Source organism: Carcharodon carcharias, chromosome 8 (assembly GCF_017639515.1).
Source record: "Carcharodon carcharias isolate sCarCar2 chromosome 8, sCarCar2.pri, whole genome shotgun sequence".
Lineage (NCBI taxonomy): Eukaryota > Metazoa > Chordata > Chondrichthyes > Lamniformes > Lamnidae > Carcharodon > Carcharodon carcharias.
Genome location: NC_054474.1, coordinates 20574294 through 20600999, shown reverse-complemented (window position 1 = coordinate 20600999; position 26706 = coordinate 20574294). Strand labels below are relative to the sequence as shown.

Here is a 26706-nt window from a genome sequence, read left to right as displayed (position 1 = left end):
TTTTTTTTCTCATTCATTTATTCTTTGTTCTTGCAGTTCTCTCTCCCTCTCATCCCGCTGTTCTTGCGGTGTTCTCCCGCTCTGTCTGCTGCTACTTTATTGCTGCTGTTCTCCGCAACCTCTCGCTGTTCTCACAATGCTCTCTCCAGCTGCTTTCTCGCTCTTTGCCATTGCTTTATTACGGCTTTCTTTCCGCACTTGGACCTCCCACTGTTCTTGCAGTGCTCCCTTTCTCCCCCGCTGTTTTATCCCGCAATGTTCTTGGATCACCCCCTCTCTCTCCCTTTCATCACCACTGCTTTAACCTCCATGTGCTCTCAGACCACTCACCTCGCGGGCTAACATCTTGGATGTAATCAGGTTGGTGATCTGATGAAGTCAGAAGCATTAACTAGCCTGCTCACCCCACAGCTTTTGACTGATCTTCCGAATTTTCCCGGGACTAAAACACTCCGTGGTCATCCGTCCATCGGACTGACTCAACAAACGGAAAAATCTCCTCTGGGGCCACCGTGGTCGCTGAGTAATTGTGCAGAAAATGACATGAGTCTCACAATATTATTTTGTTCAAATGATGACTCACGCCGTCCACTTTATTAACTGTGATAGTGCTTTTCCAATACCTCCATCATGCCCAGCAGGTTAATTATGTTCCACTGGTAAGAATAGTCTTCCTCAAGCTTGTCCAAGTGTGCGCGGTAAGAACTTCCTTCAGTTTTTCCAACAGCGTAGTACTCCCTCAGCAGTACACTGAAGTGCCAGCTTAGATTTTGTGCTCAAGTCTCCGGAGTGAGGGTTAGACTCACGACTCTGGCTCAGAGATGGGAATGCTACCATCGAGTCAAGGCTGACATCCTGACTGCAACCTCAAGAGCATTGTCAATGGCATGTCACCAGTTTAATGCAACATCATGCATAAAATGCTGTACCATTTTAGTTATTAGGAAACAGTACAGAACAGACATGGGCAATGCAATCAATGAAGGTCAGTGCCAGGAATGGGTTCATTGGAGAGAAGCTTGCACCAACTGATGTCAACATCACTTTCTACGGCAGTAATCAATTCAATACGAATATGAATTGCAAAGGTGATGCAAGATGCAGTGCTTTTGATCAAGGTTCGCCCTGTAGAGCTCCTTGAGTGCTCTGCAGCTGTTCCCAGGGATGCACTCCGAGACAAACATCAACTACTTCTGGAGGATCATCAACTCTTTGGTCTGCTCAAAACTTGCTGGTCGTCCAGTGCAAAGAGCTGTGCACGACTGTGTGTTATAGGCTGGCACATCCCGAGATCCAGTGCTGAGGCACGCATTAAAGCTTGGAGCAACCACTGCAAAGGCTCAATGAGGAAAGGCCACATTCAAAGACCCTCCTGCCATAATACACAGAGAGGATGGGAGCCATGTAAGTCCCCTTGGGAATGTTTGACATGAAATGCAAATATATAAGTAGTGGATATAACCTGTAACTTTAAGTATTTTTTTTTAAAAAAAGCAACCAATCCAACATGAAAATGCCTTTTATTGCTGTTCACACCTTGATGCACTTGTTGTCCCTTTTCCTTCCCTCATGCCGAAATTTTACATTTCCATGCAAATGGATTCATCCAAAACGGAAATACCCCAAAATAATGCCGGCTTCCTCAGTGGAAAATAAACTGGAAAGAGTTACACTTTACGCTGACCAAAATTAGTTCTTTACGCCATTCTAATAAGGCGTGATAATATCAGAAAAAAAATTTACAAAACTGGGTATACAGTCATCGCTGTTTCCAACCCCCTCCTCATCCGATTCCCGTAACACACATCAGGGTAAAGCACAGAGTAGCAATTATCATTCAATCTTTGCAGTTAGTGAGCTCTTGAACTCTGCTGCCATTTTGTGGTTGGCACCCCTATTATTATGTACTGCACTCCTTTCCATTTCTCACCTGATAAGACTCAGATGGCTCCCAAGAGCTTGTGTAGAAGATCTGTCAGCTAAGTGGTAACAGAAGGGAATCACCCCGACTTAAAATGCAAAGAAAAGTCTCCATTTACTGAAACGTACGTGTTATTTAGAATTTCACAAGAGGCTGATAACCGTCTCGCCAAAAAAATATTATAGTTACTCACTGAGCTTTTCTGGAAGCATGCACACAAAAGCACTTATGTACAAAGTTGCATGCCTCTCAAAATCCTTCATCTTTAAACTTGTTAATAAAACAAAGCCTGCAACTTAGAATCATAGAATGATGCAGTATAGGAGGCCATTCAGCCCATCGTGCATGCCCTAGCTCTTTAGTGCAGCTATCCAATTAATCCCCCTCCCCCTGCTCATTCCCCATAGTCCTGTGATTTATTTTTCTTCAAGTATTTATCCAATCCTTTTTCTTTGAAGTTACTATTGAATCTATGCCCACCACTCTTTCAGGCAGCACATTCGAGGTCACAACCACTTGCTATGTAAAGCAATGTTTCTTTACCAATCTGCCAATCACCATAAATTGGGGTTTGCTGGTTACCTAAACCCTTTGTGATTTTGAACACCTCTATCAAACCTTCTCTGATCTACAGAGAACAACCCCAGCCTCTCCAGTCTCTCGACACAGCTCAACTCCCTCACCCCGGTATCATTCTAGCAAATCTCTTCTGCACTCTCTCTGTGGCCTTGACATCCCTCTAAAAGTGTGATGCCCAGAATTGAACGCAGTGCTCCAGCTGAGGCCAAACAAGGTTTTATAATGGTTTAGCATAATATCCTCGTTTGTGTGCTCCACGCTTAATGAAGCCAAGGATCCCCATACATTTTTTGTCAAAAAACAGCTTTCTCAACTTGGTCTGCCACCTTCAAATACTTGTGTAAATACACCACCAACTCTCCCCATTGCTGCATCCCCTTTAAAACTGTACCATCTAGCTCATATTGCCTTTCCTCATTCTTCCCACTGTGACAAGGGTGTGTTTTTTTAAAGATACAATTTCTAATTTTTCTCTTCTGCCTGGATTTTTTTTTTTAAAAGAACCTGAAACCCAGACAGCTACAATATACAGCTTGCATTCCCCAAAATGGGATGGTGACAAAAAAGACACTCAACCTCCTGGGGTGCATGAAAGACCCCATCTCCTGTTGGTTTTACGCTATCCTGAAACGTGAAAAATGTTCCGGAGATGAGGCGTCAAAACACACTTACCTATTCTAAAACAATGACTGCAGCAGGCATGGGCTAATAGAATTTATCTGGAATATACAGCCAGCAAGGTATTTTAAGATAAAAGCAAAAAACTGTGGATGCTGGAAATCCTAAACAAAAATAAAAATACCTGGGGAAAAACTCAGCTGGTCTGACAGCATCTGCGGAGAGGAACACAGTTAACGTTTCGAGTCCGTATGACTCATCATATTTCTTCTGTCGAAGAGTCACACGGACTCGAAGCGTTAACTGTGTTCCTCTCCGCAGATGCTGTCAGACCTGCTGAGTTTCTCCCAGGTATTTTTATTTTTGTTTAGGCACTTTTAGAGTCTGGTTAAAAAGCAGAGGGAGATCAGAATGCTGTACTCAAACAGGCTGCAGAAGCTGTTTGGTGTCTCTCTCTCTCTCTCAAGTATTTTGCCTAGATTTGTAAAGTAACCACCCTGAGAATAAAAATCCACTGCAAACCGACATCTTTTGGGAATAAAACATGGAAATCTGCTCCAAACAACTACAGCCAGGAAGGTAACTGAACAATATGGCTGCAACGCGGAATCACTGCACTGAGAACAGCCAAAGAACAGCTAACCGTATACTCTTTTGTTTCATCTTCTTCGTGACCTGCAAAAACAAAACTTAAGCTATCCTATTATTCTACAACCTAGCCTGGTGTGTTGGGGGGCGGGGGGGGGGGGGGTCCAGGGAGTGTGTGCGACATATGAATAGTGGTTGCGATTTACCTGGTTTATTTTTCATCGGGGAAATAGTTTCAATAAACTTAACTTGTTCTTTGTTTAAATTCAGAAAGCCTGACTGAATAATTCTTTATAATCTGAAAGCGTAAATAGTGAGACTCCTATAGTATTGGCAAAGCACATCCCCTCTCTAAATCCACAGAAAATCCTGTTACGGTCAAATCCGGAATGGGAAAATAGGGAAGTCATTTCATCCCCCTCAAGTGGTGGTAATATAACCAAAATGTATAACTTGAAACATCTAGGCATTACATTTCATCTGACATAGGTCTGCCCTTTTCACTAGGCTGTATTCCCCTTAAGACTCTTCTATTTATGTTATTGTACACAACAGCTCCGATTTTTGTATCGTTTACAAAACTTTGAACTTATGCCCTCTGCATACCCAACTCCAGGTCATCATTGTACATCAAAAAGAGCAGTGGACCTAATACTGATCCCTGGTGAACACTGCTGCACATTTCCCTCCAGTCTGAAAAACAATTTTTCACCGCTGCTCTCTGAGTCTTAACCAATTTCGTATCCACGTTGCCACTGTTCCTATAATCCACTGCTTTAACTTTGCGAACATGCACATTATGTGGCACTGTATTAAAAGCCTTTTGAAAGTCCAAAGAGACAGCACTACCCTCATCATCCCACTCCATTACTTCAAAGAACGCGATTGTGTTAGTCAGGCATGATTTGCCTTTAGCTAATCCATGTTGACTTCATTTGGGTGGGTTTATGAAACCCTTGCAATGCAGACTGAGATTCTTCATCAAGTTCTCGCTCTCCAGTCCAAGTGCCTAGATTTTAGTTAAGCTTCAGTTCCCTAACATTATGGCTGACATAAGACCTTGGAAAAAAACCAGGGGAGAGCTACAGAAATGATTCTTTGATTGAACAACCTCAGCTTCCCAGTTAGGCTCAAGGACCTAGGTCTATTTGCTTTAGAGTAGCATTCGACCAAGGTAACCTGATGGAGGTCTATAAAATAATTGAAGAGCTGTATTTCTAGTCCAAGTTAACAGATTAGAGAGGAACAGGGGGGCATGAGTTTAAACCGTGCAAGGATAGAAACAGACTGGATGTTTGGTGGTTTGTCTTTTCGCAGAGAGTAATGTGCTCCGGAATACATTGCCGGCTGATGTGGTGAATACAGACTCTTTGTATGTCTTCAAGGACCATCAGGTGTAGCTTATGAATGAGGCAGAGATCACATCATATAGAAGATTAGCATCTTCACAGATTACACCTGGTCAATGCGACCTCTTGGGCTGGTTTCAGTTGCCTGAGGGGTTCAGAGAGGGACTTTCCAGGGTATTTCCCCAACTTCCCACCTCCCCCAGCCACCTAAGTTATTTCACCTCCCCCAGGTAATGAGCTGGCTGCCAGTGGCCATTGGATGTATCCAATGGTGGAATTACGGAGGGGAATGGAGAAGTGTCTAGTCATGATCCTTCTGCCATCACGGTGTGGGCAGGCTAGATGAAACAGCTGACCTTTCCCTACCCTTAACTTTATAGTCTTCCACTCATGATCCACTTGTTGAAGATTCTCAACTGCTGCTTGTAAAGCCTTTAAAATTAAATTGAAGGGTTTCTTTCGTGTTTAATCACAAGATTCCATGAAAATGATTAGCTACGAAAGTAAAGCCACACAAATGTGTCACAGACCTGACTCGGTGACAATTACTCAGTTTACACAATGTTTGAGAGAAGGAAAGTAATTAGTCTTCAAAGGATTTTAAATAATCCAGCATCTATCTATGGAAGAATTTCTAAGCACCATTTGATCAATCAGGAGCATCTAATCTCAGTCTGAGTTTCCAGTGGCTGGATTTTCACACTGGGAAACCTAAACCTTGTAACCAGCAATATACATCCCAATTAAAAAAAGACAAAGGCAAAATTAGTTAAGGATAAGGAAAAAAAAAATCTTTGTTAGAGAAAGAACTATTGTGTTTGCGAGGGAGGAGAATTACTTTTACTGCGGTGATTTTAACCAAACCTGACCATTGGAAAACAAACCGGATTGGGTGCAACATTGCTTTTAGCACCTTCATCATGATTTCCTCTTTATTAACATAAATGCGTAAAATCCAGTTTCCTTCACAATACTTTAGGCTTCTCACCTGACTAGTTAGGTTATAATTGGGCCCATTGTACCTACTTTTCTGCTCCTTCAATCAGAACACGTAAAATCAATGACCATGTATTTTAGGTAAACTGACTGAGATTATGCCCCTAACTCACAAGCTAAAAGGACATAGCTAACATTCTTAAATCCAAGTTCCTCTTTACTCAAAAATCACATGAATGAGAGAGATCAGGATTCAGTATTATTGACATTTGACCATTATTGCTAACTTGTGCGCATGTAGTCATTTACTGCAATACATTAAAATCATTGTGTATAACAAATAAGTCCTATAACACCTTAAAGTTATGGTACTTTCATCACACTTGCTTGGCACATATAATCAAACCTGTACTCTCTACCAGCTCAGGCAAGGGCACCAGATGCATGGGAACACCACCATCTGTAAGTTCCCCTCCAAGTCTTGCACCATCCTGGCTTGGAACTACATCGCCGTTCCTTCACTGTTGCTGAATCAAAATCCTAGAACTCAATCCCAAATTGCACTGTGGGTGTAACTATGCCGCATGGACTGCAGTGGTTCAAGAAGGCGGCTCACCACCACCTTCTCAAGGGCAGTTAGGAATGGGAAATAAATGCTGGCCTAGCCAGTGATGCCCACATCCCATGAACAAATTAAAAAAAGTGCCTTTGAGTGACTCCTCCCAGGTCTTACTTTACTCTTCTAAATGTTAGTGGTGTTGTGCTCCGCAGGGTCATCTGCTCGAACCTTACTAAAATCAGGCCACTCAGCGGTATCTTCTAGAATTATGTGCTTTCTACTTTTTTTTTTAATTAGAGGTTTTGTTTTCAAATTAAAAAATGGCCAAGAGCCACAAAGGACATTGTGGAGCATTCTCCTGGTGCTACAGTGCTGAGATGCACTCAGTTCCACTCCATGCAATCTTCAGCCTGCAACCCAAGCCACATCCCTTCCACTACTTAAAACCAAGGGCTTGCAGACTTGCCAGATCCCTCCCACTCCTGAATCTGAGGACAGGGAAGATTAAGACTGGACACCTGCCCTTCCCTCAGTCCTCCACCCCACCCAGTGCTGGGATATTCTCAGCCTGCACCCAGTGCTGACACACCTCTGGTACATTTTTAAATGCTCCCAAACTCTTGTTCTCCTCCTTTTTCTCCCACAGCACTGTCAGACTGTGGACTACCGACCTGACCATCCCAGTGCTACCAAACCCATGGAGCCATCCATCAACCAAATCCAGCATTTCACCCTCTCTGCAGTACTGCTGCAGCTCATAAATATTCCCAAAATCTACAGAGGATGATCCTCAAAATCCCACGTCACAAGGTAAAAATCTACTTAAGTCACTGTAAATTCGTGCCCCCAATAATATAGTATGTATTACATGACTTTAGACCTTTAAGGTTACAAAACATTGTAACCTGGCTCACTATACCACAGACGATTCTCTAGTCTTTCACAAAGAACTGAAGTATGTTTGCAACGGTTATATTTTGTCTATTTTATTACAAAGGACTGCAATACTACCATATTCCTTCAGGTGGCAACACAGAGGTGCTCTTGTCCCCATTTCGTACAGTACTATCATTGGAACTTTGCTGATGCACTAATGCAGGAATTACTCAATGGAACAGATTGGTAAATGCGTACAGGATGTTGACATTTACAGCTGTCTGTCCAATGGAAGTAAGGACAGAGGGATTTCCTGAATTATCAAATGAACAGTTCACATCACTGGATCTGAACCTTTGAATATATATTTCCTCCACAGTCCAAGCTTCTAACAGAGGCTGTGGCTTTGGGAGAGGGAAAGTAACCAGTCCATAGGGTCCTTTCAAGTATAATAGTGTTCAATCACAGGAAATGGTTCATCTTCAAGGACTAAAAACATTATGGAAGAATTTGCTTTTTAAAAAACACTGTTCCTTAAAGGCAAGGACTCTTTTTCTTAGAAGAGACATCCATTTACATGAAAAGGTAGTTAAGCAGGTGTAAAGAAGCTGGAAACCTCTTGACCCTGGTGGACTGTGTACAAAAGGGGTCACACAGAAGTTTATGGCTCTTGGAAAAATAAAACATGCCTGGAACTGTGTTTAAAAGTTGGTTTTGCTTTGAGAAGAAGGACCAACTGCTTGTGAATGAAGACAACAGCCTTTTTGCAGTCCAGGGCCAGTCCACAGCCGGAAGTGAATATAAGCTGCTTTTAAGTTGCTCTACTTGCTGGAGCTGAGTACCTGAAGGTGTTCCTCAAGTCCGTCTGAAAAGTAGTGCAAGAATCATTGATTGTTTCGCAGATCAGCGCTGAGAGACTAACTGCATAAGCCGGACACCATTTCAAGGACTCCATCATCTTTCCTTTTCCCTTGAACCATTGACTTTTAACCTTGGCAGAATTCCTCTTTTTATTTTTGGGGGGTGCGCGTGCGTGTAGCTTTTGTGTGTGTGTGTGTGTGTGCGAGCGCGCGAGAGAGAGAAGCACACTTAGGGTATCCCAAAAGAATAATTGGTATACTTTCATATTGCATACTGTATGTTAATAAGCTTTGCCTTTCTATTTGACAAGACTGGCTTTATAATAAAATAATAAGTTTATTGTTTATTGAAAGAAACCTGGTTAAAGTTTCTTTTATTCTGGGTAACAGTCACGAAGGTAAACAATTGGCCATTTTGGTGAGTGAATCAAAGTTTTAAACTAATGGTGCGACCTGCGGAGTAGCGGTGCTAGATCAACTGCGTGCTCCTCCCATCCCAGTTGTAACAATAGCCTAGGCAATGCTTCCCTGCCTGTTTATTTTCCTTGGCATTTACCACAACATCCAGGCAATTCAGCCATGCATCAGTCTCTTTTGATCACAACATGGTGAATCATACTGTACAATTAAAGAATAATGTTTCAATTTATTTGAAGGTGTCAGAGCTCAAGAATGTGTCACCAATGAAACTAAGATTGACAGCGGCTGCAAATTGGGATGTTTACAAGATTGGTTAAGAATTTCAATTTCACAATAAAAAAAAAGTGCAAAGCTCATTGGAGAGCCTGGGAAGAGTTCAAATAACCCACCTGACTGTTTAAGGGTAGAAACTGTGGTATTTCAGTTGAAGGAACACAACCACTCGTGACAATGCAACGTACACGACAGAAGCACTGAGCCGGGAAAATCAAGAAAACGCAAATCAAGGAGAGACGGGATTAATGTTTCCAGGTGATTATTCTCTCTTATCTAGAACACAATTTGATGCCAGGTGCTAAAAATTCTGAAGCCTTCCTCCCTCATCCTCTACTGGGAGGCTGCTAATTTTCTTATGAAGCAAAGATTTGATATTGCTACTGGATGAGGTTTTTAACACGCTTTGTTACTAGTCCCATTACTTAAGATGCTTGAATCTTATTGTGAAATGGCCTGATTATGCCAGAATGATAATGAATAACTACGAGGATAGGGGAACCTTCTCCAGCCATACCCCAGAGTTTGCATGAAATTTAATGTCTTTACATAAAGGTCCAGCATCTCCTCAATATGATTCTAAAAGAATCATCTTTCGTTGCAAGCAAGCTTGAATAATTATTCTTCACTGGATGGTAGTATTTTGCCAATGTCAGAACCAGGGTGTTCTGACATTGAAGAGCTGTCAAATTGACGACAATTTCAATGAAAGATCGAGTCAGACCTCAATCCCTCAAAGTCACAGACAAAGTAAATATACAGATGTGCCCAGTACACTGCACCTAAGCATCTTGCAGCCAGCTACAAACACTGTTTATATTTAAAATACACTATTTCATACAGGATTTCCCCATCTAAATTGCAAGTTTTAGGGTCTGTACTTACTTCATCTTGAATAGTTTATCCCTGGACTGATTGATCTCTGCAAGTTTTGTATGAAGCCAATCTTCCAGTTGTTTCTTGTTTGGGAAATGACCCAGCAGTGCTACCAGTTCATCATTGTGTCTTGACTTGATCTTCCTGATCTGTTCCTCTTTGTCAGCCTAACAAAGAATTGATTTAAGGTCTGATTAACTATGAAAAATATAAGGCATCAGTGGTGATTTGTGCAAACATAAAGCAGAGGGAATAGCTACAACTCACAGCTTTCAAGATTCAGTTCACCTCCAAAACAAGGAGAAAAGGTGCAATCAAAAAATCTGGAGTCAAGTATCATGAAGCTATTAATGTATATAATATTTTGGAAAATATTTTTCTTTTAAAATAGAGGTTTGGTCTGCGGGCATGTCTTAATTGGATTAAAGCCAGCTTCGATGTGTGCTAATTTGAGATGTAAACAAAGAGGTAGAGTCTATTTGCATTTTTTGAATAGAGTATTCAAGAGGTGGGGGTGAAAACTTGACACCTTTCTAACAGCTACCAAGCAATATGTTTATATTACTAATAAAATTGGTCCAAGGAATGGGGTTTCATTGTTAAAAAGTAAAGTTCAAAGACACTGGTGATACAATGAGAATGAACATTCAACGGGGCTGGTAGGTATAACTTCAGTGGTTTTTGTGTGTGCAGGCAGAGGCAATGTAAGATCAAAAATGTAAGACTCCAACTGGTCCAACTGGCTCTACAATGGAAAGAACCTCATTTTGAATCTGTAAGGTGAAAATGTTTTGCCTGGTATTTTGGTTAAGTCTATGGGTTGTTGTTGCCTTAATGGAGATTAGTTTGGGAATTTGATAAAAGTTATGATGGTAATAATTTGTAGCCATGTGTAAATATTTTAACCTGTGTAAATTAATAAAATGTTTCATTTAGTTTAATGTAAAACCTCAAGAACTAGTGGCCTGATTCCTGAGTTTAGAGTCGCATCTCAAACATAACACTGAAAATTATTGATAATGACAATTGTTTAAAGTTTCCCTCTGGGATTTTTTTAAAAAACTCCGCTTTACCAACATTGGTCATAACATCAAGTTCCATCAATGCAAATAACAAATCTTCAATACTCAATAAAATTTCCTGTCCAACTCTTTTTTTCGATCAATGTCACTACTTTTGTCTGAATCCATCCCAGACTTGAGTATTATTCTAGGAACAATAACTCAGCTCTGGTGCTGAATTCAAAATAGCACCCACACCTGTCAATTCAGGGTGGAGTAAATGCTTGTATACTGGCCACTGGGAAATATTGTGTAACAAGGAGCTGTCTTGAGTTGAAGGCTGAAAATGAGTTGACCAAAGCAGGTCTCAATGAGCTGAAGCTAAGGAACAGCAAGTGTTTGGAAGGATGAAAAAAAAAGCAATGTTGACAAAGTAAGTTAACTTTTTTGCCTTTTGAGAGTTCTATCGATCAGTGGTCGCTATCTCGGGTAACCTATTAAAATAACCTGCTTCATTGACAGCCAGATCTGAGGTGAAGGCATGAATTGGAGCCATGAACAGGGAAGAACCATGACCCTTTGCAGTTGCTTTGATGGACACTTTCAGGTCACGGGATAATACTTGGCTGCTTGCACTCAGCTCACAAATCAACCTGAGGCCATTAGTGGTAATGAGGCTAATCAGGAAGTTTTGCGGTGAACCTATCATCAGACAAGAGAATGACTCAGTTTGAAAGATTCATATTTGAAGAATCTGTATTTGTCACTCAGGCATTAACGGTAATGGTAAACTTTATAATTACTGCAAATATACTGTTTATACTTGGAACTGTTTATCATTTAGCTTAACGTTCAATAAACTTGTCATAGGAACACAAGTCAGCCATCTAGCCTCTCGAGTCTGCTCCACCATTCAATGAGATCATGGCTAGTCCTTGACCCAACTCCAAATACTTGCCTTTCCTTAATGCCTTTGACTAACAAAAATCTATCAGTTTTAAAATTAGCTATCGAGCTTGCATCAATTGCTGTCTGCAGAGAGAGTTCCAAACTTCTACTAGCTTTTGTGTGTGAAGTGATGCTTCCCAATTTCACTCCCAAAAGATCTGCCTCTTATTTTTAGGCCATCTTCCCTGGTCCTAGACCCCCAAATGCAGAGAAATAGCTTCTCCCAATCTACCCTCTTTAAATCTTGAAAAAATTAACCAAATGACTCCTTAAACTTCTAAGCCTTAAAAACCCGGTAACTATACCCTGCTTGGTGTACAGCTGAGGAACGCTTTCGACTCGATATAGACGGAGTCATCTGAATGATATAAAAGGTGCCAAACAATGATACATTAAGCTTCAAATGATGAGTAAAGGTCAAAGACATTTTGTTAACTGTCTGTCACAAACGTTTCAAATGCTTCACAAGACGACATATGTTATTATTTAGCATCATCATGCTGTACCATGTTTTTAACTACAGAGCAAATAAACTGACTGCCCATATATAGCAGGAGCGAGAAAAAGAGATAGACAGACACAAATGCACACACATTTACCTTGTCTTTTTTCAGCATTTCCATCTGAGTTCTGGCTGTGTTGTGCAAGTTCAACATCTCCATTTCCTGATCCAGTCTCCGCAAGGACTTGTCTAGTTCATCCTTCTCTTTCTTCAGGTCCACTGATTCAGCCTTCAGGCCCTCCACATTGCTGCTGGTTTCTGCACGTTCAAGGTCATGCTCCTAAAAAGCCAATAAATTCAGGAGCAAGTGAGATGTCACAAAGATACTGGAATCAGGGGTATTTTCACCACAGAATGAAAAGAACACTGGAAAGCAAATATGTATTTGCAACTTCAGTGTCACCATTCAACTATACTGGGCTGGGAAGAGAGTGTCCTGCAGTCAGCATCGCGGTGAAGCAGTCTGGGAAGTGTGTCCTGCAGTCAGCATCGCAGTGAAGCAGTTTGGGAAGAGTGCCCTGCAGTCAGCATTGTGGTGAAGCAGTCTGGGAAGAGTGCCCTGCAGTCAGCATTGTGGTGAAGCAGTCTGGGAAGTGTGTCCTGCAGTCAGTTCTTGTTGAAAATAAGAAGAGTGACATCACAAGACAGCGCGAGAGAGCGGCGGAGAGATCAGAGCCAGCGTGAGTGCGGGGAAGCTTCAAAAAGTGACATCAGCACAAAGGTGAGAGCTGATTATTGAGTAGTGGGTAAGTGTTTTTCTTCAGTTTAAGATAGATTAAGCTAAGGAAAGGTAAGAATTCTAGTTTTTATTTAAAGTACATAAATAGTTTAACTTTTTTTTTACTGTATTTAACTTAAAGGGTTTTTTCAACTAGAGGCATGGCAAAGTAGCTCAGTCCCGTGTTATGTACCACCTGCAACATGTGGGAAGTCCTAGACGCTCCTTGCACTCTGACCGACCACGTGTGCAGGAAGTGTCATCAGCTGCAGCTACTTGAGGTCTGTGTTTCGAAGCTTGAGTGGCAGCTGGAGACACTGAGGTGAATCCGCGAGGCTGAGAGTTTCATGGATAGCACATTTTTAGACGTGGTCACCCCACAGCTTACAGAAGTGCAAACAGAGGGAACGGGTGACCATCAGTCAGAAGAAAGCTGTCAGGCAGGTAGTCAGGAAATCCCCAGGGTGCATCTCACTCAAGAACCTTTTTTCTGTGTTGAAAAACTGTGAGAATGACGGTTCCTCTGAGGAGTGCAGCCACACTCATGGCACTGAGAGTGGCTCAGCTGCACTGGGGGGCTGGGGGGTGGTGGGGGAAGAGGGGAAGAGCAATAGTGATAGAGGCTCGATAATAAGGGTAATAGGCAGGCATTTCTGCGGAAATACCAGGATGGTATGTTGCCTCCCTGGTTCCAGGGTCAAGGATGTCACTGAACAGCTGCAGGGCATTCCAAAGGGGGAGGGCAGAGAGAGGTCGTGGTACATATTGGTACCAACGACATAGGTAGAAAGAGGAATGAGGTCCTGCAAGCAGAATTTAGGGAGCAGATTAAAAAACAGGACCTCAAAAGGTAGTAATCTCTGGATTACTTATGGTGCCACGCTCTAGTGAGTATAGAAATAGGAGGTTAGTCCAGATGAATGTGACTGGAGAGATGATGCAGGAGGGAGAGTTTTAGATTTCTGGAGGTGGTGGGACCTGTACAAGGCGGACAGGTTGCACGTGAACCTGAATGGGAGTAACATCCTTACAGGGAGGCTTGCTAGTGCTGTTGGGGAGGGTTTAAACTAACTTGGCAGGGGGATAGGATCCTGAGAGGAGGTTCAGCAAGGGGAAATGCACAGCCAAAATCAGAAGAGAGAACAAGTGAGTCTGGAAGGCATAGAAATTATAGGCCAGTTAAGGCACAAGGGAGTTTGGCAAGGTTGGATGATATTTGTTTTAATGCAAGGAGTCTGACGAATAAGGCAGATGAGTTGAGGGCACAAATTAACACATAGAAGTACGATGTTATTGCTGTCACAGAGACGTGGTTGAGAGAGGGGTAGGATTGGCAGCTCAATATTCCAGGATATAGGGTCTTCAGGGAAGGAGGTAAAAGAGGAGGGGGTATCACAATATTGATCAAGGAATCAATTGCAGCAGCAAGGGGGGGATGACATCTTAGAACACTCCTCAAATGAAGCCATATGGGTAGAACCTAAAAACAAAAAGGGAGCAATCACATTGCTGGGAGTGTACTATAGGCCCCCAAACAATAAGAGAGAAATAGAAGAGCAGATATGTAGGCAAATTTCAGACAAGTGTAAAAATAATAGGGTAGTAATAGTAGCGGATTTCAACTTCCCCAACATTAACTGGGTTAGTCATAGTGTGATAGGTTTAGAGGGAGCAGAATTCTTAAAATGCATCCAGGAGAGCTTTTTAAACCAGTACATAGAAGGTCATACAAGAGAGGAGCAGGAAGACCTAGGTAGGGTTCTAAATGAATACTTTGTGTCAGTGTTCACGAGTGAGACGGACAATGTGAGTATGGAAATCAGGCAGAAAGGCTGTGATATAATTAAAGAAATTAGCATTGAAAGGGAGGAGGTTCTAAGTAGTCTGGCAGGCTTAAAGTAGCTAAATCTCCAGGCCCGGATGAAATGTATCCTAGGCTGTTGAATGAGGCAAGGGAGGAGATAGCAGGGGAGTTGGCAATAATTTTCAGTACCTCTCTGGCCACAGGAGAGGTGCCAGAGGACTGGAGGACAGCCAATGTGGTACCGTTATACAAGAAGGGAGGAAGGGATAAACCAGGGAACTACAGGCCAGTCAGTCTAGCCTCAGTGGTGGGGAAACTATTGGAAGCGATTCTGAGAGACAGAATTAATCTACACTTGGAGAGGCAGGGATTAATCAAGGAAAGTCAGCATGGTTTTAAGGGGAGGTCATGTCTGACCAATTTGAATTTTTTGAAGAGGTGACCAGGCGTGTAGATGAGGGCAATGCATTTGACGTAGTCTACTTGGACTTCAGCAAGGCTTTTGATAAGGTCCCCCATGGGAGACTGATAACGAAGATAAGAGCTCATGGGATCCAAGGCAGTTTGACAAATTGGATCCGGAATTGGCTGAGTGGCAGGAGGCAGAGGGTGATGGTCGAGGGGTGTGATTGTGACTGGATGTCTGTGTCCATTGGGGTTTTGCAGGGATCGGTGTTGGGTCCCTTGCTGTTTGTCGTATATATAAACGGTTTAGACTTGAATGTAGGAGGGTTGATCAGTAAGTTCACGGATAACATGAAAATTGGAGGCGTGGTAAATAGTGAGGAGGATAGCCTTAGATTACAGAAGGATATAGATGGGCTGGTCAGATGGGCTGAATGGTGGCAAATGGAATTTAATCCGGATAAGTGTGAAGTGGTAGGACCCTGGGAAGTACCGAGGATCAGAGGGACCTTGGTGTGCATGTCCACCGGTCCCTTAAGGTAGCGGGACAGGTAGATAAGGTGGTTAAGGCGGCATATGGGATATTTGCCTTTACTAGCTGAGGCATGGAATATAAGAGCAGGGAGGTTATGCTGGAACTGTATAAAACGCTGATTAGGCCACAGCTAGAGTATTGCATACAGTTCTGGAATCCGCATTAGAGGAAGGATATGATTGCACTAGAGTGAGTGCAGAGAAGGTTTACCAGGATGTTGCCTGGGCTGGAGAGTTTTAGTTATGAGGAGAGGTTGGATAGACAGGGGTTATTTTCCCTGGAGCAGAGGAGATTGAGGGGGGACATGATTGAGGTGAATAAAATTATGAGGGGCAGAGATAGGGAAGACAGAAAGAAATTTTTCCCCTTGGTGGAGGGATCAATAACCAGGGGGCATAGATTTAAGGTAAGGGGCAGGAGGTTTAGAGGGAATGTGAGGAAGGAATTTTTCACCCAGAGGGTGGTGGAAATCTGGAACTCACTGCCTGAAAGGGTGGGAGAGGCAGATACCCTCAAAACATTTAAGAAGTATTTGGATGTGCACGTGCGATGCCATGGCATACAAGGCTATGATGGGCCTTGTACTGGAAAATGGGGTTAGAATAGTTAGGTACTTGTTTGACGGGCGCAGACTCGAAGGGCCGAAGGGCCTCTTTCTATGCTGCAGACCTCTATGACTCTATACATCTCAGTTCCCATAAATGGATTATTTGTATTCCATGGATAGATGTGAGACAGGAGCAACCAAGAAACTTAATTCTTTGGTCCCAACTATTTCTCTGCCGTTTTGCATTTTTCACTCCAAATTTTTAACCCCTTTCCCAAGTGCACTTTCATTGGTCATTCCCAGTGTACACTACCATGTTGCAATGCTTCAATTGAGAAGTTTCAACTCTTACCCTCTAGCCTCCATGCAGATGGGTTCCCACGACACACTGTTGAGGTGGATGCTTAGCTCAATATAATGCTCGTGTTGGACAGAGGATCCATTCACAGGCATATACTCAAACACTATATAAATCAGTCATTGGCATTATCCCAAAGGGCTATTTCTGACAGACTTGATACAAAGGAAAAATTATTCAGCATAATTTTTATGTGATGTAAGTTCTTATGGATGAAGACACTAAACCCACATCTTTGCCTTAATCACATTTGTTCCTTTACAACTTACTAACTATATCATGACCTACCCCCCCATCAGTGTGCTTTTAAACAGTGCCTTTAATGCAGCAAAATGTCCCATGGTGCATCACAGGAATGCATCAAACCACATAAGGAAATGTTAAGGCAAGATGATCAAGAGCTCAGTCAAAAGCGTAGGCTCTAAGAGCCTTTCAAAGGAGGAGAGGATTAGCGAGGGACATTCCAAAGTTTAGGACCTAGGCAGCTGAAGGCATAGCTGCCAATGGTGGGGCAGCACCTAACTGCTCTGAGAAGGCTTTAACAGACCCATGCATTCTCAAACTCTTCACCTTCTTTTCTTCAATATTTAATAGGATCCAGCCCAACAGAAAGTTCAGTACTAACCAAATCTAATGATGACTTTGGTTGCACAAGCAAGAAAATCGTCACAGATGGCAGAACAGGAGACAGAAAAGAAAAAAAAAGTGCTAATTAAGGGTAGAAAGCAGGACAAGCAAGGTAATTAGCACATTCCTTAGATAACATCACCACCTTCAACACCTCTTTGTCCTTTTGTTTCTGACATCTTTTGGTTATCTCCACCTATCACTGGCCCTCTATCCAGCACTACTTGTCCCACCGCCCCCCACTTAAACCAGCTTATATTTCACCTCTCTTCTATTTTTACTTAGTTCTGTTGAAGAGTCATACGGACTCGAAATGTTAACTGTATTCCTCTCCACAGATGCTGCCAGACCTGCTGAGTTTTTCCAGGTATTTTTATTTTTGTTTTGGATTTCCTGCATCTGCAGTTTTTTTGCTTTTATCCTTAAATCTACGCCTCTGCTTATCAACTCTTCAGCCACCAGAAACAGTTTATTTTTATTTAATCTATTTAAACCAGCAGTGAGGAACCTTTTTATCATCATTGGCCATACACATGCAGGAAAAAAAATCAGTGGCGGATCACACACACAAAAATCGACTAGATTTAGTTTTCTCAGAGAGAATACAGAAGCATTCAACTCATCCGCTGTTTTAAGAGAGTCATGTGGACTCGAAACGTCAACTGTGCTCCTCTCCACCGATGCTGCTAGACCTGCTGAGTTTTTCCAGGTATTTTTGTTTTTGTCGCTGTTTTAAAATGATGACTGAATTTGAATATTACATTTTTAAATATTATTATTGTAATTCAGCTGATGCTTTTATCCAAAGCAAGTTCATAATGACGATGATAAATGCTATTTTGAAGGTGCTACTGTCGTAGGTCTATACTTGCTGCGGGCTGGGTGAAATTAAGCAACGGGCTGGATCTGGCCCACAGGTCATAGGTTCCCCACCCAGAGTTAAACCCTCCCACGATTTTAAACTTTTCTCCTGGCCTTCCCTGCTCTAAGGAGAGCAACAACAGCTTCTTCAGCCTATGTAACTGTAATCCCTCGACTCTGGAACCACTCCAATAAATCTCTTCTGTACCCTTTGCAAAGTGTGGAGTCCAGAACTGAACACAATACTCCAGCTGGGACTGAACTAATCTTATATGCATAACCGTCCTATGCTTTATTAACTGCTTTGTTAAACTGTCAGGGCACCCTCCAAGATTTGTGCATAAGCACCCCCAGACCTCTCACTTCTTCCATCCCATTTAAAATTGTGCCATTTAGTTTGTGCTGTCTTCCCTCATTCTTCCCACCAATATGCATCACCTCACGCTTTTCTCCATTGAACTTCATTTGCCATTATAAAGTGGTCATTGTTGCTGCTGCTGCCATTCCACCGACCTGTCTATGTTCTAAGTTTAGCACTATTTTGCTCATTGTCGGTCACAATTTCAAATTCTGTGACGTCTGCAAATTCTGAAATTGTGCCTCCTGCCCACAAGTCCAAGCTGTAGACAGGCAGGCGGAGGGGCAGACAATAAAATCCCTATTTATGATAAAAGGAACCTTACTAATCCGGCACAATGTAATGAAAACAAAAAAATGTTGGAAACACTGAGGTCAGGCAGCATCTGTGGACAGAGGTAGGCAGGGCTAAATGTTTACAACGACATGCATTTATATAGCACCTTTAATGTAATAAAACATCCCAAAGTACTTCACAGGAGCACTGTACAGTAAAATTTGACATAAAGTCACATAAGGCAATAAACCAAAAGTTTGACCAAAGAGTTAGGTTCTAAGGATCTAACTCTTAAAAGGAAAGAGGGGTAGAGAGGTGGAGAGTTTTAGAGAAGGAATTCCAGAGTTTAGTAGCTGAAGGCACAGCCACCAATGTTGAAGGGCAATTATAATTTCAAGGAGCCAGCACTAGAGGAGCACAATATCTTAGAGGATTGTGGGGCAGGGGAAAATTGGCAACGATGACACCATGAAAGGATTTGAAAACAAGGGTGAAAAATTTGAAAATCGAGATGATACTTAACCCGGAGTCAATGTAAGTCAATGAGGTTAAGGGGTGATCAGTAAACGGGACTTGAAGCTAGTTAAAATACAGAGCTTTTAAAGTCCTGAAGGTTATGGAGGGTAGAACATGGGAGGCTGGCCAGGAGTGAATTGGGATAGTCAAGTTTAGAGGTAACAAAGGCATGGATAAGAGTTTCAGCAGCAGATGAGCTGAGACAGGGACAGAGTTAGGAGATGTTACAGTGGTAGTGATGACGTGGATATGTGGTCAGAAGCTCCCCACCAGAGTCAAATATGATTCATGGTTGTGAACAGCTTGCTTCAGCCTCAAATAGTTGACAGGGAGAGGGATGGAGTCAGTAGTTGGGGAGCAGAGTTTGTAGCAGGGACCAAAGACAATTGCTTCATTCTACTCAATACTTAATTGCAGGAAACCTCTGGCTCAGGCAGATGTCTGATGAGCAGTCTGATAATTAAAGACAGTGGAGGGGTCCAGAAAGGTGATGGTGAGGTAGAGTTGGGTGTCGTCGCTGTACATGCAAAAACTGAGACTGTTTCTGGATGATGCTGCTGAGGGGCGACACGTAGATGAGAAATTGGAGCGATGCCACCAGCTTCTGTGTGAAACGTTCCCACATGGGTGCGACTAGAATGGATTAAAAGCAAAGCTTTTGTAATGCGACAACAGTGAAACCCTCCCCACCCCCATCGATGAGAAGGACACCTACTGTAGAAAGATGTGACATTTCCACCAGCCGACCTTAGGCCTCTCAGGTTCAGTTAACTCAAATGCCAGACTGTGGGGAGTTTTGTGCTGTGGCTTTATGCCCACAATGTTCAAAACCATTTCACTTACAGTGAACAGAGCTCAGGGATTTTAGTCTCATCTATCACAACTGGACCCCTATGAAGATCCCAATCTAACAATCGCAGCTACATTCAAACACAAATCTTAATCACAGGCCTCTCCACAGCTTGATTCCGACATGGATCATCATCCCAAATGACAGCCGGATTCAAATATGGATCTCACTGATCACTGTTACATTCAGATTTTCATCTGAAACCCAATCACAGCTCAAAGCACACATTCCAGGGTTTTAACCCAATGGAAAATCTTTTCCATACCCACTCTTTTTTTCATCAAACTATTACAACCAGTAATCTCCTGAACTTTGATTTTTCCAAAATAGTGCTTCGCATTTTCATTAATTAATTTTATAACGTTCATTATTAGAAAATTGTTATCATGTTACGTACTAAGCGCTTGGTGCTCAAGTTTGAACTACAAGATAAAAAAAACTGATAATAATTGGGTCAAATTAATCCTCATGTTCATTACGTTTCTTGCCAAAACTGGTTGCACAAGGTCTGTTCTCAGGATCTTTTGGCTGTTCTTTTCAGGATTTGAACTGCCTCTCAACCAAATCATTAAGCTGCTGTTTGTATATTTTTTCTACTGACAGGTGATTCATAGGCACATTTGTGTTCTAAATAGAAAGCACCTTTATTTAGCACCTTTCAGCGGATGTCTCAAATCATTTTGCAGCCAATTATGTACTTTTGCAGCATAATGTTGTAATGTAGGAAACACAGCGACCAAGTTGCTGACAGCACTGTTGCATAAATAGCAATGTAATAATGACTAGGTAATCTGTTTTTGTGATCTGATTCAGGGCTAAATACAGCCCAGTGCGCTGGGAATAACTCCCCTGTCCTTCTTTGAAATAGTACCATGGAGCTATTTCATGGAATCTTTTACATGCCACCTTAGGGGGCAGACAGGAACTCGGTTTAAAGTCTCATCTGAAAGATAGCACCTCGGCTGTGCAGCACTCCCTCAGTGCTGCCTCAAATGTTTCTAAATTCAGAAATCTATTGTACAACGACAGTTCTCTAGATCGAGTTGAAGTGCATAAGGCAGAATGAGAAACATAACAGCTGGAGAGCGGAGTCCCTTTGCTGCCTTACCACTTTACTGAGCTCTTGATCCAATTCTTGCAGTCTAGTGGATGACCCTTCCAGCTGCTGGAGATCAAATTTAACATTCTTCAGCTCAACTTGTCTCTTGCTCTGAATGTCCAACTTCAGTTCGATTGTTCGCTCCAATCCTGTCTTCTTGTCTCTGATCTCATCAATCTGCCGTTGCTTGGTTGCCTCTTTCTCTGCATATTCGCCCTGTTAAAACAAACAATTGTGGAATGATTACAGCAGTTGATGTTGGGCATACGGAGACTCCAGGCAACTCAGGGATAGATATTAACCCTGAGACGACTAAAACTTCACATCATATTTGCAAAACCAGAGTCCTGATTATCATTGAAAACCACAGAATTTACCGTCCCACAGGCAGGCAGGCAGGCGCCCGGTCCAAATGTGTGTGTGAAATAGTGCGCGATGACATGAGGGCGAGCGTCCCGGTCGTCATCACACACTCGCGATCTTTCGGCCGGCGGGTGTGAACGAAAGGTAGCAGCGTGCCCACCGACCATTAAGAGGCCTACTAAGGCCCTTAAATGAGCAATTAATTTGTATTTATCGCTGCCCGCTCAGCCATTTGGTTAACGTGCGGGCGAATAAGCCAGGTGGCCTTTTGCATTTTTTTTTAAACAGGTTGAGGTTTCCAACCGTAACTAGACAAAAAAAAACAATAAGAATTCTTTAACATCGTTTTTAACATGTGACTGAGTCAAACATGGGGACATGTTTACATCATTTGTAAAAACGTTTATTTGAAATTCTTCCGCTCCCTAAGGCAGCTCCCGGCCTTCAGGGCGCTTTCAGTGCTAGCGCTCCTCACCCCCCTACCCCCGGCAGCGCTGAGGCTCTCAGCGCGCGCTTCACGCTGGTTGGTCGTTTATTGGCCGGCCAAATCGTGGTCGGAGCTCGATCGCGAGCGGCGGTCCATCTCAGGACCGCTCCCCCAGCCCGCCCGAAGAGGGGAAAATCCTGCCCCGCCTTTCAATCCACATTCCATCCGGACGTAAATTTTCCTTTACCGCCTGCATAAAATTTAGACCTTATATATGTTAATGAACGAAAGTCTTACACATATTTCACAGTCTCCGGGCATTCCAAAATGCTTCAATAAAAGCAAAATACCGCAGATACCAGAGATCTGAAATAAAAACAGGAGATCCTGGAAAAGCTCAGCCGGTCTGGCAGCATCTGTGGGGAGAGAAATAGGGTTAATGTTCTGAGTCAAAACATCAACTCCGCTTCTCTCTCCGCACATGCTGCCAGAGCTGCTGAGTTTTTCCAGCGTTTCCTGTTTTTAATTCCAAAATGCTTTACAGCCAATTTATTTCTTGTGAAATGTAATCACTGCTGTAATGTAGGGATAGTGGCAGCCAAAAAGGGCACAGCATAGTCTCACAAACAGAACTGCAATACTGAGCCAGATATGCTGCTTTAGTGATGTCTGTCGAAGGGTAAACACTCTCCAGGACGCTCAACTTAAATAAAGTTCACATTACAAATTTGGGCTCGTGATTGTTCCAAAGAGGAATAACTAGAAATACAAATTAATATCTTACGGTATTCTTTCTTAGCTACCGACATACTGAAAATTGGGGGTCTTAATCGCAGACCACAAAACAATGCATTTGATGCATCTGGTAAGATTAAGCCCTCTCCCTGCCTTGCAAAAGCACATCGATCAGCCAACTACAGGATAGGATTGCCAAACAGGAAGATCCATATTCCCCCATCAGGTGGTCTGAACGTGGCAGAGAAGTACAATGCCACTGACCCAAAACAGAGAACCACACAGGAAAACAATACGCTTTCGGGAAAATAAGAAGTTCTTACCAGTAGTTGGTTGGCCGATTCATTCTCACTCTCCAACCGAGCCGTCAGCTGTCGACGAAAACTATCGAACTGGCGATCACTGAATGGCGCTCGCTCATAACCATCCAGTTCGAGCTGCATTGCAAGAGAGTGGACCAGCGTGTCTCGTTTTTTAATGTTTTCCTGCTGCCGGTCTGCTTGGAGCTGAAGTCGTCCTAAACACAAGGAAAGTGATTCAAAGATCAATTACTTCCATAAGTTAAATTATACAACTCTCTTTCCAATTCACTGTATTGACTGAGCGCTCAAATTTGTAGACACACTTTTCAAATTTCCTCATTTAGAAGCATCAGTTCCTAAAATAAATAGCAATCGTAACATCGAATGGGTAAGATCTGGTGAATTAGTACCGTCAATTCTAGATTTCCTTCCTCTTGTCACATTGCTTAAGGTAATGTAGCAACTAAACACCACTTTTATATTCGCATACACAACAATTGTAACTAATTACTTGCTTCACTTAGACAATCCACAGCTCAACTGAGAGCAAAATGCTGTGCATGCTGGAGATCTGGAATAAAAACAGTAAGCGCTGGAAAAACTCATCCGGTCTGGTAGCATCTGCGCAGAGAGATAACGTTTCGTGTCCAATATGACTTCTTCAGAACAAGCTTCTTCAATCTTTCCACATAACTAAAGTCCCTCAACCCTGGTACCTTTCTCATAAATCTCTTTTGCACTCTCTCCCAAGCCTCAACATCCTTCCTAAGATGTGATGCCTAGAATTGACACAACACTCCAGCTGAAGCCTAACCAGTGGTTTATGGGGATTGAGGGTGGCTTCCTTGCTTTCGTACTCAGTGCTTGCATTAATATAGCCAAGAATATCATTTTAAAAAAAAATCAGTCTTCTCAACTTGTCCTGGAACAACGCAAAGGTTTCTATATACACACCCAAGTCTCTGCATTTCTCCACCAGTTTTAAATTTGTTCCATTTTGTTTATATTACGTCTCATCCTACTAAAATGTATCACTTCACAATTATCGGTATTAAATTTCATCTGCCATGCGTCTTCTATTTTCACTATCATCCTCCTCCTCTTCACGTTTTACTATATAGAAATTTCATGTCATGGGCAAACTTTGAAATTATGCCCTGTATTCCTAAGTCTAGGTCATTAACATACATCAAAAAGAGCAGTGGTCCTAATACCAACTCCTTGGGAATACCACTCTATACCTCCCTCTAGTCTGAAAAACAACTCTCTGTTCATAAGCCAATTTCATATCCAATCTTCCACTGTCCCTTTAAACCTTTAATGGGTTTACATGTGCAAAACTTTTAGTAGCTGTTATCCCAAGCTTCCTCAGAAGCTATTCACCAGTCATTAGCTTTCAGCATGTTGGAAGGGCTTGCACAATATCTTAGTAAATAATAATGGGGAACCAGGAAATGGCAGAGGAGTTGAATAAATACTTTGCTTCAGTCTTCAATGCTACTAATAGCATTGCAAAAATACTAAATAATCAAGGGGCAAAAGCAAGGGAGAGTTGGAAATAAATACAATAACTATCACTGGAGAAAAAGTACTAGGGAAACTAATGGGGTTAAAGGCCAATAATTCCCCTGGACCTGATGGGTTGCATTCTAGGGTATTAAAGGAAGTAGCTACAGAGATAGTGGATGCACTGGTAGTAATCTTCCAAGAATCCTTAGATTCTGGAAAAGTCCCAGGGGATTTGAGAATGGCCAATGTAACACCCTTATTCAAAAAGGGAGAGAGATAAAAAACAGATACCTATAGGCCAGTTAGCTTAACACCTGTCACTGGGAAAACGTTGCAGTCTAATATAAAGGATGTAATAGCAGAGCATGTAGAAATACATAATCTAATCAAGCAGGGTCAGCATGGCTTCATGAAGGGTAATCATGCCAAACAAATTTATTAGAATTCTTTAAGGAGGTAACAAGCAGGATAGATAAAGGGGAGCCAGTAGATGTAATATATTTGGATTTCCAAAAGGCGTTCAATAAGATACCACACATAAGGCTACTTAATAAGATAAGAGCCCATGGTGTTGAGGGTAGTATATTAGTGTGGACAGAGGATTGGCTAATTAATAGAAGACAGAGAGTTGGGATAAGGGGGGCATTTTCGGGATGGCAATTTGTAATGAGTGGAGTGCAACAGGGATCAGTACTGGGACCTCAATTATTTACAATGTATGCTAATGACTTAGATGAGGAAAGTAAATGTACTATCGCCAAGTTTGCAAATAACACAAAAATAGGTGGGAAGACAAGTGGTGAGGATGATACAAGGAGCCTACAGAGGGATATAGACAGGTTAAGTGAGTGGGCAAAAACTTGGCAGGTGGAATATCATATGGGAAAATGTGAGGTTATGCACTTTGGCAGGAAAAATAGAGAAGCTCAATATTATTTAAATGGAGAAAGACTGCAGAAGGCTGCAGCAGAGGGATTTGAAGGTCCTTGTGCATGAATCCCAAAAAGCTAACATACAAGTTCAACAGGTAATAGGGAAGGCAAATGGAATGTTGGCTTTTATTTCAAAGGGAATGAAGTATAAAAATAGGGAAATCTTGCTAAAACTATACAAGGTACTAGTTAGACCACACCTAGAATACTGTGAACAATTTTGGTCCCCTTATCTAAGGAAAGCTATACTGACATTGGATGCAGTCCAGAGAAGGTTCACTAGGTTGATTCTAGGAATGGAGGGGGTTTCTTATGAGGAGAGTTTGAGTAGGTTGGGTCTGTACTCATTGGAATTTAGAAGAATGAAAGGCAACCTTATTGAAATATATAAGATTCTTAGGGGGCTTGACAGGGTAGATGCTGAGAGGTTGTTTCCCCTTGTGGGACTGTGTAGGACCAGAGGGCATAATCTCAGAGTGAGGGGGTCGCCCATTTAAAACAGAGATGAGGAGGAATTTCTTTTCTCAGAGAGTAGTCAATCTGTGGAATTCTTTACCGCAGAGGGCTGCAGAGGCTGGGTTGTTAAGTATTTTAAAAATCTGTCTATCTCAGCCTTGAACCAGTCAGGGAATCAAGAGTTATGGGGAAAAGGCAGGAAAGTGGAGTTGAGGATTATCAGATCAGCCATGATCTCATTGAATGGCGGAGCAGACTGGATGGGCTAAATGGCCTATTTCTGCTCATACGTCTTATGGTCTTACTAAGATGTTCTGGACATCAAGTCCCACAACATGCATCCTGGCTTCGCCTCCTACTGTTGTTTAATCCAGGTGACCATTTAAGGTGCTTTTGCTACAACCTTTATACTCTTCCAATATATTACGTGCCAGGTGAAAATTGGCCAGAGGTATTCCTCCCAGCTACAGTTTGAATCTTTTAAATGGGTTGGGTGATTACAAGTACTGCTCCACAAAGAACTACTTGGATGAACCTTGCACGACACAACTTTAGCCTTTGTTAGCCCTTCTTCAAAGGCAGCAGAGCACGTTCACTTCTTAATGTCCTGAAGCGTGTCCAGATTAACGTTGGCATCTATCAGGACTATCAGATGCCCTAGAGTCTTTCAACCAGTAATCTTAAGATCCACTCTACACTTGGTCAAAGCTGCAATACTGCAA

General features: G+C 42.2%; 1 protein-coding gene across 4 annotated transcripts in view; it reads right to left on the bottom strand.

The window, feature by feature from the left end:
- rad50 (RAD50 homolog, double strand break repair protein) overlaps positions 1-26706 on the bottom strand; it is a 165845-nt gene that overhangs the window by 88453 nt on the left and 50686 nt on the right. For all 4 annotated transcript variants that reach the window (XM_041194213.1, XM_041194212.1, XM_041194214.1 and 1 more), the window contains exons 9-12: positions 23109-23302; positions 21270-21476; positions 12404-12586; positions 9865-10022 (exon numbers count right to left, since the gene is read on the bottom strand). In XM_041194213.1, coding sequence (XP_041050147.1) covers positions 9865-10022; positions 12404-12586; positions 21270-21476; positions 23109-23302 — 742 coding nt within the window. The remainder of the gene's footprint in view (positions 1-9864; positions 10023-12403; positions 12587-21269; positions 21477-23108; positions 23303-26706) is intronic.